Genomic DNA, 13,657 nt, shown 5'->3' on the forward strand with positions numbered 1-13,657 from the left:
GTGTTCCTCCTCCATTACTGTTTCACCAGAGCTGTCTTAGCTTCGAATCTGTTGTGTTTCTGAGTCTGGGGTCTGTACTCTTGTTTATAATAAATGCAATCGTTTGGAGCTGCTGCCCCCTTTCTTCCTCGCTGCTGGGATTGGGATCAGGCTGTACTGTTTCCATCAACCATTCGGGCTTCTCGTGTTTTCCCTACTTTTATTGAGCTCAGATAGTTGATCATCCTGCTAAGGAAAGTGAGGGACAAACACTATGCCCTCCTCCCCAGGTCCCTGAGTGTGGGCAGAGGTCTGGACTGCCAAGAAGGGTAGAAGCCAAGTGACCACTCAGTGCTGGAGGAGGCGGGGGTCTTTATTCATCAGATTTTCCTTCTTGGCCTACTCCCCAGGTGCAGCCAGGGATAGTCCATACAGTGTGGCCACTGCCAAGGTCAGGACGGCCAGTAGACCCAGTGGTGCCAGCAGCCCCTCCCTGGGTAGGGCTCCAGGGTCCTTCATTGGAGGAAGATCCTTGGGTCTCCTTCTCTCTCCAAGGCTGGGACTAGTGTTCCTGGTTGTGGCCAGGTGTGCAGGGGCTGTGACAGCAGATGGTCTTGGCTTGGTCCCAGCAGAGGCTGTGACCCCATACATGGGCCTGATGGTGCTGAAGGGCCTGGCGTGAGCATCCACCCACCGCAGCAGGGCCTGTGGTCTCCACTGACAGATGCTGAGCAGGGCCAGGACATCACCCTCAGCCGTGTGCGAGTCCGGAGGGGACTGCCCATACAGGCGTGTGTAGATGCTGCCTAGGCTGTAGCTCTTCCTTGGGCCGTGTTCTGAGGGGCTGTCTGCTCGCTCCACGGCCTTCAGCGCAGTGATGCTATCCACACAGAAGGCACCATCCAGAGCACTGGTGAGGCCCAGCATAGCCAGCTCTGCTTGGAGCAGGGGGAAGTCATAGCGGTCACCATTGTGTGCCACCAGGCACCAGGGCTGTGGCTGGCGCCGCAGGAAGGCTAGGAGCAGGTTGGCCAGGTTGTCATCGAAACATTGACGCCCATGCGCTGCCAGCACAGCTGTGCTCAGACCTGTGATCTCGCTGGCTGCAGAGCTGCAGGCTTTTCCCGGAGCCACGCACAGGGAGAGCTTGTCCACCACACGCGGTGGTGGAGGAACTGTGGGAGGTGGTCCCTGAGAGGTGGGGGGGCTCTCCAGGGCACATCTGTGGACAGCCAGCAGGCACAGCTCCGTGACCTTGGGCTGGGAGAAGGGCAAGCCAGTGGCCTCCATGTCGAAAAAGATGAGGGTCTGCATGGGCCCCGGGGGCAGGGCCTGCGAGCCCATGGTTGGGTAGGACCTGCCGCTGAGCCTGGGGAGGAGCATAGGGTGGGTGTGTGAGTGCCCAGTGTTAAGATCCGAAGGGGAGGCAGTGGGGTAGGGGGTGGGCAGAAGCACATCTCAGGCCTTCCCTGCACAATCCTGCCCTGTCTGTGAGCTCCAGGGCCCATTTTCAGGCAGGAAGTTGGAGAGGGTGGGGTGGTTTCCTTAGTGGGACCAGCACATTCGACTGTCTGAGAGGACTCCCTCTTCACATGACTTGGCCCCTCCCCTAGTGCCCCCTTAGTCTGGGGTCGGGGAACCCATGGCCCTCCTGCCCTGCGCCATCCCCTTGGGGAGCCACACTTACCGTAGCAGGCAGGCAGGCAGGCAGTAGTGACTTTGCTGCACACTCTCCCGCGGCTCTCGCTGGCAGCAGTGGCGGGAAGTGAAACTTGGTGTGGGCCCGCCTACAGCCCCACGTGAGCCAGGCCCGCCCTGCTCGTCAGCCTGCCTGGTCTGTCCCTCTCGCCAACATCCGTTCTCCCACCCCCACTTCCCCGCCCCCAGGGGACCCCAGAGGCCTTCTGAGATCCACGGCTGTGGCCTGATGGTGGTACAATGCACCGGGCCATCACACCAATGATAGGCAGCTGGAAGGACCAGGGCAGTGGCGCCAGACCAGCTCCCGGTGTTACACAATGCTGGGAGCTCCTGCTGCAGCCCTTTCGTGCCCACCTGTGGGTCCCACTTTTCCAGGCTTTCCTGGTTTAGGCCTGGGCCAAGAGCCACCTCCTTCCCTGCCACACAATGGTTTCTTCCCATGGCCCCAGCCCAAAGCAATGACTCAGGACAATTCCACAGGCAGGGCAGGGCTCCTTCCTCAAGGCAGATCGGTTACCATGGGGACTGGGACTCAGCAGCAGCCAGGGACAGGAAGAAGGATCCCAGCCACTCAAGGTCCCGGTCCCGGTCCTGCTCCACCCCTCCCACTCCGCCAAAGAGATTAGACTCAGGAAACAAGGCCAGCCGGTTCTCTGGGCAGTTCCTGCTGGTCACTGCTTTAATCAGTTGATGTGGTAAGGAAAGGAATGGTGCTGGTGCCACCATGTGGCTGGACACTCAGGGCCTCAGCCACACTCCAACTCGGGGTCGTCCACATCGGTTTCCGCGGCACAGAGGTCATCCAGGGCTGCCTCTGAGACAAAAAGGAGAGGTTCTTGGTGAGGGCCCAAAGGTGCCAGGGCCTAGGGCGGGTCCCACCTCTCCTCCCCCAACGCCCGCAGGAACTAACCAGTCCCTTCCAGACCCAGGCCTTGCTCCCTCAGCTACTGCAAACAAAGTGATACAAAAGCAATTCAGACACAGGTATTTCTGGAAAAACTGTGGCTCTGCCAGGCACATTCAACAGATAGGAGCAAAAGGCAGCCCAATATGCTTGGAGAAGAACTGGGGCAGAAGATAAAAGAAAATGACCCCAGTGCCGGAACAGGCTGTAGTGGGCAGGGGCCTGCTGAGGGGATGCCCAGGAATATGAGTTGTTGGGGAACCTCAGGGAGAAGCCGTGGGGGCTGGGCGGGAGGGCCCCTGGCAGGCTCACCTTCACAGTCGGTCACGTCAGGAAGCCCGCGGATGAGCATGCTGACCCCCGGCATCACCTGGTCATACTGATGCAGGACCTCCACGCAGTGCATTATGAAGAGCTTGTCCTTCTGGGACAGGCCGTGCAGCAGCAGCACCGTGTCCCGCAGACAGCGCACTGTCCGCCTCTGCTGGTCAGTCCTTGGGGGCCCACCTGCCCTCCGCACTGTCAGCCACTGTCTATGCAACATCACCGTGAGCGCTCTGACCACCTGGGAGAGAGGGGGCACAGACTGAGGTCTGGTGCCACCATGGCCTGCACCCTAACAATCCATTCAGCCTAGCCACCTCAGGTGAGGGGGTTTGCAGTGGGGTCTACAGTCCTTGCACAGAGTCCCCTTACCACCCACAGAGCTGCCAGCTGTTGGCCCCTGCCTACTCACCTCTACATTACACTGGCAGTTGGAGCCAGTGACTAGGGGCAAGGGGCTCTGCACACCAAGCTTAGCCAGGAGCCACACCACCTAGAACAAGAACAGATCAGCTCCATTGTGGGCAGAAGAAGACCAGTCCCTGTGAGGGCTTTCTCAAGCTTCTGTAAGAGTTCACTTACTTCAGCAACTGCTTGTCTGCACAAATGGGGTCCAAGAAGTGGTGTGGGACCTTCCCAGGGCAGACCCAGGACGAGCACCCATGTCTCACCAGCAACCCACCTGCCTCCAGCCCCCCATCCTGCCCCCAAGCCCCAAAGCCAGGACAGGTTCAGTCATCAGGCAACTCTGCCAATTCCTGTCTGCATTGCATCTGTGTAGTGCACAGCCCCCAAACTGAGTTTACCTCTTTAGCTGCTTGATATACTCGTTACTAAAATGAACTAAAGCTCCTTTTCTCCCCAGTAGAAAGAGGAGATTCTGTTGGTTCTTAGGATGGGGTGGGGACAGTGTCCAGAAGGGGCTCTGGAGTTTTTACCTCTTGTTCCAGCTGGAGCCATTGTGTCTCTGAGGCCACTCTGTCAGGCCGTGATGTGATGTACATGTACAGCAGCAGCAGGAGGCAGTCTTCTGAAAAGGACAGTGCACCTCTCACTCAGGGTGCCCTTTCTCATGAAGAGCCTGGGCTACATGCTGCAGAAGCCCTCCGAGGCCCTTGACCCTGTCCCCACCCCAACACTTCCCTTGATCTGCAGGAGCAGTCCAGACGCCCGCCCCACCCTGCTTTACCCGAGTGGGAACAGAGCTGAGGTGCCAACTGGTCGTGGTCCGCCAGGAGGGAGAGGAGCTCAACAGCCAGAACCACGCCAGGCAGGGGTGTCTCTGGGCTGAGGCACTTTGGCAGCACTTGGAACACACACTGGAACCTAAAAGACAAGGACCCAGAGAGAAGTGACACTCCCCAACTACAGCTTCATAACCTACCCTCACATTCCACTAGAGGTAACAGAAAATTGAGCAAGGCAGTACGAACAGGTGAGTTGGTTCAGCCAGACTTGGGTTTCAGTGCTGGCCTGACCTCCACTTACTTACTATGAAACTTGTTTCATGTGAACAAACAGGCACTTCCACTGCAAGACTGCTGCAGCTGAGAGGACAGGCCCTCATCTGGCATAGCATTGCCCAGGAAGTGGGATGACCTCCTGGACCTGGGATGCCTGGCTTCCACATGCTCCCAAACAGGGATGCAGGTCCTAACTTAGGTGGGAGAGAAATGTTCTGTGCCCACAGAAGGATCGGCCAGGGCTCCACAAGTGATAAACATGGCCTTGGCTATAGTTAGATCTTATGAGACCTCTTGCAGGGCAAGAAAAACCATTTTCTCTACTTGTTAGAAAACGTATCTGCTGCCAGTAGGAGAATGTGCCTACTGTGGGGTGTGCAGGAGGGAGGAGTTCTGGGCACACTGCCACAGGTCTCAGGGGCAAAAGGAAAGCTATTACCAAGAAACCAAGTCCCAAGGCAACTGCTGCTGTTTGCTAAACCCACATAGCCTGGAGAAGCACGGTGGACTGGCCTGGTGGGTGGAGAGAAGAGCAATTCTGAAACACCCTGTGGGGACTGGCCAGCTGTGTACCCCTTCAGACATCTGCAGTTTCTGAGCACAGAAGGTCAAGATATCCCTCAGTATGTCCTTAGGAAGCAAGGTCTCACTATGTGGGGTGAACTCACTTTAGAGCAAATCCTGCACAGCAGACAAAAAGTTCAATGCTTTTTAGTTGCCAGGGTGTGCAGACCTTTGCAGGAAGCTGCAATTTAACATGGTTGTTACCTGGTTTCATTACTGGGCTGTAAGAGGCCCAATATCTGCCACTTGCAGAAGGTATTGCAAGGAAAATCCACCTTTATATACAACACAGTGGTTTCCAAGTTATTTTTTGATAGTGTAATAACTTTTTTTTTTAAATGGAGTCTTGCTCTGTTGCCCAGGCTAGAGTGCAGTGGCATGATCTCAGCTCACTGCAACCTCTGTCTCCAGGGTTCAAGTGATTCTCCTGCCTCAGCCTCCCAAGTAGCTGGGACTACAGGTGCCACTACACCCAGCTAATTTTTTGTGTTTTTAGTAGAGATGGGGTTTCACCGTGTTAGCCAGGATGGTCTCAATCTCCTGACCTCATGATCCACCCGTCTCGGCTTCCCAAAGTGCTGGGATTATAGGCGTGAGCCATCACGCCTGGCCCATAAGAACCTTTTTAAATGAAATTTTATGAAGAGCCCCAGTACATGAAATAGATAAGCACCCAGCCATGGCTGTGTTTTGAATGTCCCTGTGGACAAGCTCAACAGGAATGGAATAATGGTGTGTCTACCACCAGCAAAAACATGGTTTCTGGGATTCTTTTTTTTGAGATAGGGTCTCTCTGTCACCTAGGCTGGAGTGCAGTGGCATGGTCACAGCTCACTGCCACCATGCCTGGCTAATTTAAAAAAAAAAAAATTGTAGAGATGGAGTCTCGTTTTGTTGCCCATGCTGGTCTCAAACTCCTGGGCTTAAGTGATCCTCCCACCTTGGCCTCCAAAAGTGCTGAGATTACAGGCAGGAGCCACTGTGCCCAGCCTGGGATTCATTCATTTAACAATTATTAAACAAATAACCAAGGCTGAGCCCAGTGGCTCACACCTATAATCCCAGCACTTTGGGAGGCCAAGGTGGGTGGATCACCTGAGGTCAGGCATTTGAGACCAGCCTGGCCAGCATGGTGAAACCCTGTCTCTACTAAAAATACAAAAATTAGCCGGGCGTGGTGGCAGGCATCTGTAATCCCAGCTTCTCAGGAGGCTGAGGCAGGACAACTGCTTGAACCTGGGAGATGGAGGTTGCAGTGAGCCGAGATTACACCATTGCACTCCAACCTGGGCAACAAGAGTGAAACTTCGTCTCAAAACAAAACCAAAAATAAACAAACAAAACAGCCACTATGAGCGGGGCCCCTGCTGGGCACTTGAGTGCTGGGTCTGCCTGATCCCACTGCCTACACTATACTGCGGTGCTGTGTCCAGCTCTGAGTACCACCTTTAGCATGGGCCAGACCAACCAAAAATATTCAGATGGAAACAGATCAGGAAACAGCAGTGCTGAGCTCAGAGATGAGATGGTTTCAGATACATTCAGCCAGTGGAATCATTCCAACATAGAAACTGGCCCTTTGGTAGAGTGCTGAGAGGGAGACTGGATTACTGGATGAGGGGATGGGCTGGCTGTGTTCACAGTTCTCCCCAATCTTGTGGCTCTGGAATCCCAAGGGAGGAATTTATGATCAGTGTTCATTCGCTAGGTTCACTGTAATACTACTACCCACAAACCGTAAGAGGAACACGCCACCCCAGATGCATGCTAAAGACGGGCACAATGACAGGCAGAGACTCCAGCAAGGTCAGCCTGTGGGCCGCAGATCCTCCCCACATCCTCTGCTTCCTTAGGGAACCCACTAAACTTCAACGTGCTTGTGATGTATGGTCTTCACCTTACCCACATCTCAGGTTCAGAGGCCCCTTGTCTTAGCCCTTGTTCTGGGACAGGGCCCTCCTCCACAGAGGTTAGCAGCCTCCTTTAATCATGTGTGCCTTCTGCTTACCTGTTGTTCAGAGGCAGAATTAAACCAAATAAACCACTTCCTTGGTTCTCCCATTTGGTCCCACTTCCCATCACTTCAGAACTCCCTGAACCAGGCCTTAGAACTAACTAGTGTAGATAAGTCAAGATGTGAGCAAAGTACAAGAGACACGGGTTAGACCTTAACAGGTCAGGTGAGACCCACAAAGAATCATGACTCCTATGCTGCTTTATACCTGGGCAAGAAATCAGAGGAAGTGTTTTCGGCTAATTTCACCAAAACCTTAAGGCACTGGGTCAGGACACTGGCTTGAAGGTGACCTGTTGCTGCAGAAGAGAAAGCCAACAGGTGAAGAAGCATCTTCAACAGTGGGTGCTGTCCTTGGTCATCAGCAACCCCCCTTGGGGCTGAGGTCATATCTCCATCACTAAACCTGTGAACCAGGCTCCCATTTCCTTCCCCAGCAGCAGAATCTGCCCCAACTCGTGACAGTAATAGGGAGACCACTGCTCCGCTGTGGCACACCAGGTGCTGAAGAATGCTAAGTGCAGTCACAGAGAAGCCTTCCAGGATGCACATTGAGTCCTCAGGGTTGGTCTCTACCCCAGAGCTCACGCGGGAGGAATGTGTCGGTGAGTCCCCAGGTGCTCCACTTCTCTTAGCAGCTGCCAAGTCCTGCAGGGCCTGGCAGTGTAAGCCGATGAAGAACTGTACAAGGGGGAGGAAATGCACGGCTCCAGGAAGCTGGCAGAGTGGGAAGGCCCTTCTGCCTCCCTCTGCTGGGTCTCCATCACGTGAGCACTCATTCCTGGCAACCAGATTCAGTCCAGTGAATGCCAGGTTCTGTGCTTCTCTCAGGGCTGAGAGGGAAAATGACCCATCCTGAGAACCTGTGGTCCTGAGGCCTGACATTCCAGCCAAGGTACTGGCAACAAACACAAAGAAAAATAGGTAAGTGTGGGATGGAGATAAGGTCAAGGGCCCCAAACAGCTTGCCTGCCAAATTCTCCAGGCTCCCTGCCCTTCCCACAGACTTCCCAGGCTGGCTAGGGCCAGAAAGGAATTTGCTTCCAGGAAGCTCCTTCCCAAACAAGCTTTCCAGGAGTCTTATGCTTACCTGCCAAACCCTGGTGGCTGCAAGGGGGTGCCAGCAGGAGACTCAGAACTACTACTCAGGAGGTGGCACAGGCTTAGGGATGACCCTGGGATCAAAGGCTGCTTCAGGAGCAGGTTTATCAAAATGGAACCTGTGAAGACAAGGTGACTCTAGAAGGTTCTGACATGGGAGATCTTTTCTGTGGCCTCAGAAGGAAACAGTAAGGACTCTTTGGATGCCAACTGTCCTCTAAGTTGCCACTAAGCCCCAGGTAGATGCCTGTGGGTGCGGAAGGCTCTGGGACATACCTGCCTTTGGCCCTTTCCACTTTATAAAGTCTTCTGCTTAAGCCACATACTTTGACTTCCCTGGACTCCCTGAAGGACTGCCCAGGGCGCCGGTTCTCAGAGGCCTGGGCAATTCTTCTGCATATCACTCAGAGCCATGCAGGCCCCTGCAGAAGCAGGGATTCTGGTACCTTGAGTGTTTGATCTCTGTCTCCAGCTGTCAACAAAGCTTTTCTGGGCCTCTTCTTGTTTTATGGAGTCACCTCTCAGACTGTGGGTCTTACTATCTGAAATGTGATAAAATGTAAATCAAAACTTGAGCACAAAAGCATGGGCATATTAGAAACTTTTACATGCAATGAGTTTAAAACACAGACTGTTCTACTCCTTCCACCTTGGATCAAACAAGAGCCAAAGCAGCTCAAAAGCCCTGCATTTTTTACCTTTCTTATGTAAAACAGGAACTCATACAAGGAAAGGAAAAGAAAATCAAGCTGTTTGCCTCACTCAAAATGAGGCAATTAGATAAAAACAGTAACCACTAACATTGACATGGTGCTTGTTATGTGCTAGACACTGTTCTAAGAGCTTTACACACATCAGCCCATTTGTTCCTCAGTGACCCTACAAGTAGTTATCATTAGCTCTGTTTGACATATAGGGAAACTGAGGCACGGAGACTAAAGGACTTGCCCAAATTACATAAGCCAGTAAGTAGCATTACTGGGACTCACATCCAGGCTATTGAGCTCTACTGCCTGCTTGTAACACTACTGTACACTGCCACTTTAGCTGCTAGATTCCAAAAATGTAAGTGGGCTGCAGTTTCTCAGAAGTGTGTAATGGCCAAGGATTTGAAAGGTTGATGGTAAAAAGAGGGTCAACGTATCTGTTTTATAAGATACATTGACATAGCAGTCTGAAAACCTACTGATGTTAGATTGTCTCTCTCAAAAAAACAGCAGCATCCCCTCAACCTGGACTGAGTTATAAAAACTCAAAAGCTGGACTACAAAAGGAAAACAGAGGCTGGGCACGGTGGCTCATGCCTGTAATCCCAGCACTTTGGGAGGCTGAGGTAGGTGGATCACGAGGTCATGAAATTGAGACCATCCACGCCAACATGGTGAAACCCATCTCTACTAAAAATACAGAAATTAGCTGGGCATGGTGGTGTGCACCTAGTCCCAGCTACTCGGGAGGCTGAGGCAGAAGAATCACTTGAACCCGGGAGGCGGAGGTTGCAGTGAGCCAACATCACGTCACTGCACTCCAGCCTGGTGACAGAGTGAGACTCCACCTCAAAGAAAAAAAAAAAAGAAAAGAAAAACAGGTTCCTGCATACTACTGATGGTTTAAAAATATACCCACAACCATGATGGCAGGTGCCTGTAATCCCAGCTACTCGGGAGGCTGAGGCTGGAGAATCACTTGAACCCGGGAGGCAGAAGTTGCAGTGAGTCGAGATCGTGCCATTGCACTCCAGCCTGGGTGGGTGACAGAGTGAGACTCCGTCTCCAAACAAACAAACAAACAAAAAAAACCCACAAATGCTTTGACACACCTCCCTTCAAAAGGTATAGCTTGATTTCCCCTCCTTGAGTGAAGCCCAGACTCAGTGATTTGCTTCTAACAAACAGAATGTGGCAGAGGTGACGCTGTGTGACTTCTGAGGCTAGGCCACAAAAGGACAGCTTCTGCCTGGCTCTCTCTCTCTCTGGATTTGCTGGCTTTAGAGGAAGCCACCCACCAGGTTACAAGGATACCCCGTATCCATGTGCAGAGGCCCATGCGGCAAGGAATTACACTGCCAGTCATGTGAGTGAGCCATCTTGAAATAGATCCTCCAGCTTAAGACAAGCTTTCAGTGATTCCAGTCCCTGCAGAGATTGTCCCCACTATGCCCTGTCAGAATTGCTGATCACAGAAATTGGGAGAAAATAAATAACAATTGTTTTAAGCCACAAATTTGGGTAGTTTGTTAAAAAGCAATAGATGACTTATGGACTTACCCTCTCTGCCCACCAGCGGCTTGTATCCTGACTCTGTCTGGCAGGGGTGGGGAAGGGACATGTTAGCACTAAAAGACTCCTTTGTAGGAAAAGATGTTTTTCCAAATTGTGGAGAACATGCTTCTGGCTTTATAACCACAGAAGGGTTTTTCCTAGGACTGGAAAAAGTTAACTATGAAAGCAAAGTAATGATTCTACTAAAACAATTCAAAATACCTGGTTACAAAATTTCTAACAAACTTTAAACTTTTCATGTCTAGGTGTTTTAACCAAAGGTTTTATCTATTATGTCTACCATTCTTTGTCAGGGGAGCAGTGCAAAATTCCAGGCATTTGGTTTTCTTTTTTAAAAATATTTTTAAATTTTAATTTCTCTATAGAGATGGGGTTTCGCTAAGTTACCCACGCTGGTCTGGAACTCCTGAGCTTGAGTGATCCACCCACTTTGTTCTCCCAAAGTGCTGGGATTACAGGCATGATCCACCGTTACTGGCCAATTCCAGGCATTTTGATCCAAATCGTTGAAAAAGTTTTTTACTCATTTTTATATTTTTCTAATCATCCAAAAATATAATATTAGCCAAAATTCCTTTACTATTCTTTATTATCACTATTTCCAATTCCACCAAAACTTTTTTTTTTTTTTTTGAGACAGAGTCTTGCTCCGTTGCCCAGGCTGGAGTACAGTAGCATGATCATAGCTCACTGCAGCCTTGACCTCCTAGGCTCAAGCGATCCATCCACCTGTAATCCCAGCCTCCTGAGTAGCTGGGATTACAGGCACACACCAACATGACCAGGTAATTTTTTTTTTTTTTTTTTTGGTGAGACAGTGTCTCACTTTGTTGCCCATGCTGGAGCCCAGTGGCACAATTATGGCTCACTGTGGCCTCGACCTCTTGGGCTCAGTGATCCTCCCACCTCATCCTTCTGAGTAGCACAGGGACTACAGGTATGCAACCACCACATCTGGCTAACTTTTTATTTTTTCTAGAGATAGAGTTATTTCTAGAGATTGGGTTTCACCTTGTTGCCTAGGCTAGTCTTGAACTCATGGGCTCAAATGATCAGCCCACCTCAGCTTCCTAAAATGCTGGGATTACAGGTGTGAGCCACCAGGGCCGGTAATTTTATTTTATTGTTTTTTTTAGTAGCAGTGGGGTTTTGCTATGTTGCCCAGGCTGGTCTCGAACTCCTAGCCTTAAGCAATCTTCCTGCCTTAGCCTCCTGTGTAGCTACCATGCCTGGTGCAAAACATCTTTTCAATGTGGAACAAACTGTTTTTTTTTTTTTTCTGGGACGGAGTCTCGTTCTGTTGCCCAGGCTGGAGTACAGTGGTGTGATCTTGGCTCACTGCAACTTCTGCCTCCAGGTTCAAGTGATTCTCCTGCCTCAGCCTCCCAGGTAGCTGGGATTACAGGCGCATGCCACCATGCCCAGCTAATTTTTATATTTTCAGTAGAGACAGGGTTTCACCATGTTGGCCAGGTTGGTCTCGAACTCCTGACCTCAAGTGATCTGCCCGCCTCAGCCTCCCAAAGTGTTGGGATTACAGGTGTGAGCCACTGCACCCAGCCAATGTGGAACAAACGATTTTTTAATAGTCACAAGACTTCCAGGCTGGGCGTGGTGGCTCACACCTGTAATCCCAGTAATTTGGGAGGCTGAGGCGGATGGATCACCTGATGTCAGGAGTTCAAGAGCAGCTTGGCCAACATGGTGAAATCCCGTCTCTACTTAAAAAAAAATACAAAAAAACTAGCCTGGCGTGGTGGTGTGTGCCTGTAATCCCAGCTACTTGGGAGGCTGAGACAGGAGAATCACTTGAACCTGGGAAGTGGAGGTTGCAATGAGCTGAGATCATGCCACTGCACTCCAACTTGGGCAACAGAGCGAGACTCTGTTTCAAAAAAAAAACTTCCAATAGAATGCAAAGACTTTAAATAGAAAAAGAGTTATCAAAATAAGTATCAAAATTTTGATAAACCTATTAAGTATGTTGAAAACTGAGCAACTTCTCAGTGCTAATGTCTTTATGTTAGAGAAGCAGTGTTAACCCTCTGATTTGATCATATAATGCTGAGGTCTTTCTGTTACTGATGTGTGAAGAGGATCCCCTCAGCTCTCTTATGTGGACAATGCAAGGCATGGAGAGTTCAGTTTCACACACTGCCCATTATGAGCAAAGGCAGCAGAATGTTCAAAACCAGAAGATGCCCTGACACTGTTCAAATCTCAAGGCTGGGCCAGGCACAGTGGCTCATGCTTGTAATCCCAGTAGTTTGGGAGGCCCAGGCTGGCAGATCATTTGAGTCCAGGAGTTTGAGACCAGCCTGGCCATGATGAAACCCCATCTCTAAAAATACAAAAAGTAGCCAGGTGTGGTGGTGCATGCCTGTAATCCCAGCTACTCGGGAGGCTGAGGCAGGAGAATCACTTGAATTCGGAAGGTGGAGACTGCAGTGAGCCGAGATCACACCATTGCACCCCCGCCTAACAGAGTGAGACTCCATCTCAAAACAACAACCACAACAACAAAAAACCACAGCAAATTTCAAGGCTGATACTGACAGTGCCAGACATCTCTGTAAGGCAGAGGGCAGGACAGATCATTAACAAGTTGAGGCCAGGCACGGCGGCTCATGTCTGTAACTCAGCACTTTAGGAGGCCGAAGTGGGAGGATTGCTTGAGCCCAGGAGTTCAAGATTAGCTTGAGCAACATAGTGAGACCCCGCCTCTGTATAAAAACAAAACAAGGCTGGGCTCAGTGGCTCACACCTGTAATCCCAGCACCTTGGGAGGCCGAAGCGGGTGGATCACGAGGTCAGGAGTTTGAGATGAGCCTGGCCAACATGGTGAAACCTCATCTCTACTAAAAATACAAAAATTAGCTGGGCGTGGTGGTGTGTGCCTGTAGTCCCAGCTACTCAGGAGGCTGAGGGAGAATTTTTTGAACCCAAGAGGTGGAGGTTGCAGTGAGCTTGAGATTGTACCACTGTACTACAGCCTGGGTGACAAAGTGAGACTCTGTCTCAAAAAAAAAGAAAAACAAAAAAGTTGAGCACATCTGACCACAAAGAATGGGGCTGTTGGACAGGGGTCCCCAGACAGCAAATAAGAAAAAATATTCCAAGTAGCTGGAACTAAAATACACTCATGCTTGCAACAAAATCAGTTAAACAAATTACATAAAAGTAAAGACTGGCCCACCCCCAAAATTTGGAGGTCATTTCTCCAGGTCTTTCTTTCTTTTTTTTTTTTTTTGAGACAGAGTCTCGCTCTGTCACCCAGGCTGGAGTGCAGTGGCGTGATCTCAGCTCACTGCAAGCTCTGCCTCCC

General features: G+C 51.0%; 2 protein-coding genes across 4 annotated transcripts in view; both read right to left on the reverse strand.

The window, feature by feature from the left end:
- Positions 1–336: 336 nt before the first annotated feature.
- Positions 337–2,461, reverse strand: TREX1 (three prime repair exonuclease 1). 2 transcript variants are annotated; one of them, XM_011980990.1, is made up of 2 exons: positions 1,807–2,461; positions 337–1,311 (listed from the first exon to the last, which is right to left on the reverse strand). In XM_011980990.1, exons 1-2 carry the CDS (start codon positions 2,119–2,121, stop codon positions 379–381), a joined length of 1,248 nt encoding a protein of 415 aa, XP_011836380.1. In that variant the 5' UTR covers positions 2,122–2,461; the 3' UTR covers positions 337–378. The 2 variants fall into 2 exon arrangements, with proteins under 2 accessions (XP_011836380.1, XP_011836379.1); XM_011980989.1 differs by having other exon boundaries at positions 337–1,348; positions 1,667–2,461.
- The window catches only part of ATRIP (ATR interacting protein), a 17,611-nt gene continuing 6,283 nt past the window's right edge, over positions 2,330–13,657 (reverse strand). Inside the window, exons 2-10 of one of the 2 annotated variants that reach the window (XM_011980988.1) lie at positions 10,318–10,475; positions 8,497–8,592; positions 8,040–8,169; positions 7,158–7,847; positions 4,098–4,234; positions 3,847–3,935; positions 3,321–3,401; positions 2,897–3,149; positions 2,330–2,494 (exon numbers count right to left, since the gene is read on the reverse strand). In XM_011980988.1, coding sequence (XP_011836378.1) covers positions 2,427–2,494; positions 2,897–3,149; positions 3,321–3,401; positions 3,847–3,935; positions 4,098–4,234; positions 7,158–7,847; positions 8,040–8,169; positions 8,497–8,592; positions 10,318–10,475 — 1,702 coding nt within the window. In that variant the 3' untranslated portion in view covers positions 2,330–2,426. Of the gene's footprint in view, positions 2,495–2,896; positions 3,150–3,320; positions 3,402–3,846; positions 3,939–4,097; positions 4,235–7,157; positions 7,848–8,039; positions 8,170–8,496; positions 8,593–10,317; positions 10,476–13,657 lie in introns of both variants that reach the window. The other variant, XM_011980987.1, reaches the window with a different exon arrangement.

This window comes from Mandrillus leucophaeus, unplaced genomic scaffold, assembly GCF_000951045.1.
Source record: "Mandrillus leucophaeus isolate KB7577 unplaced genomic scaffold, Mleu.le_1.0 Scaffold22, whole genome shotgun sequence".
Lineage (NCBI taxonomy): Eukaryota > Metazoa > Chordata > Mammalia > Primates > Cercopithecidae > Mandrillus > Mandrillus leucophaeus.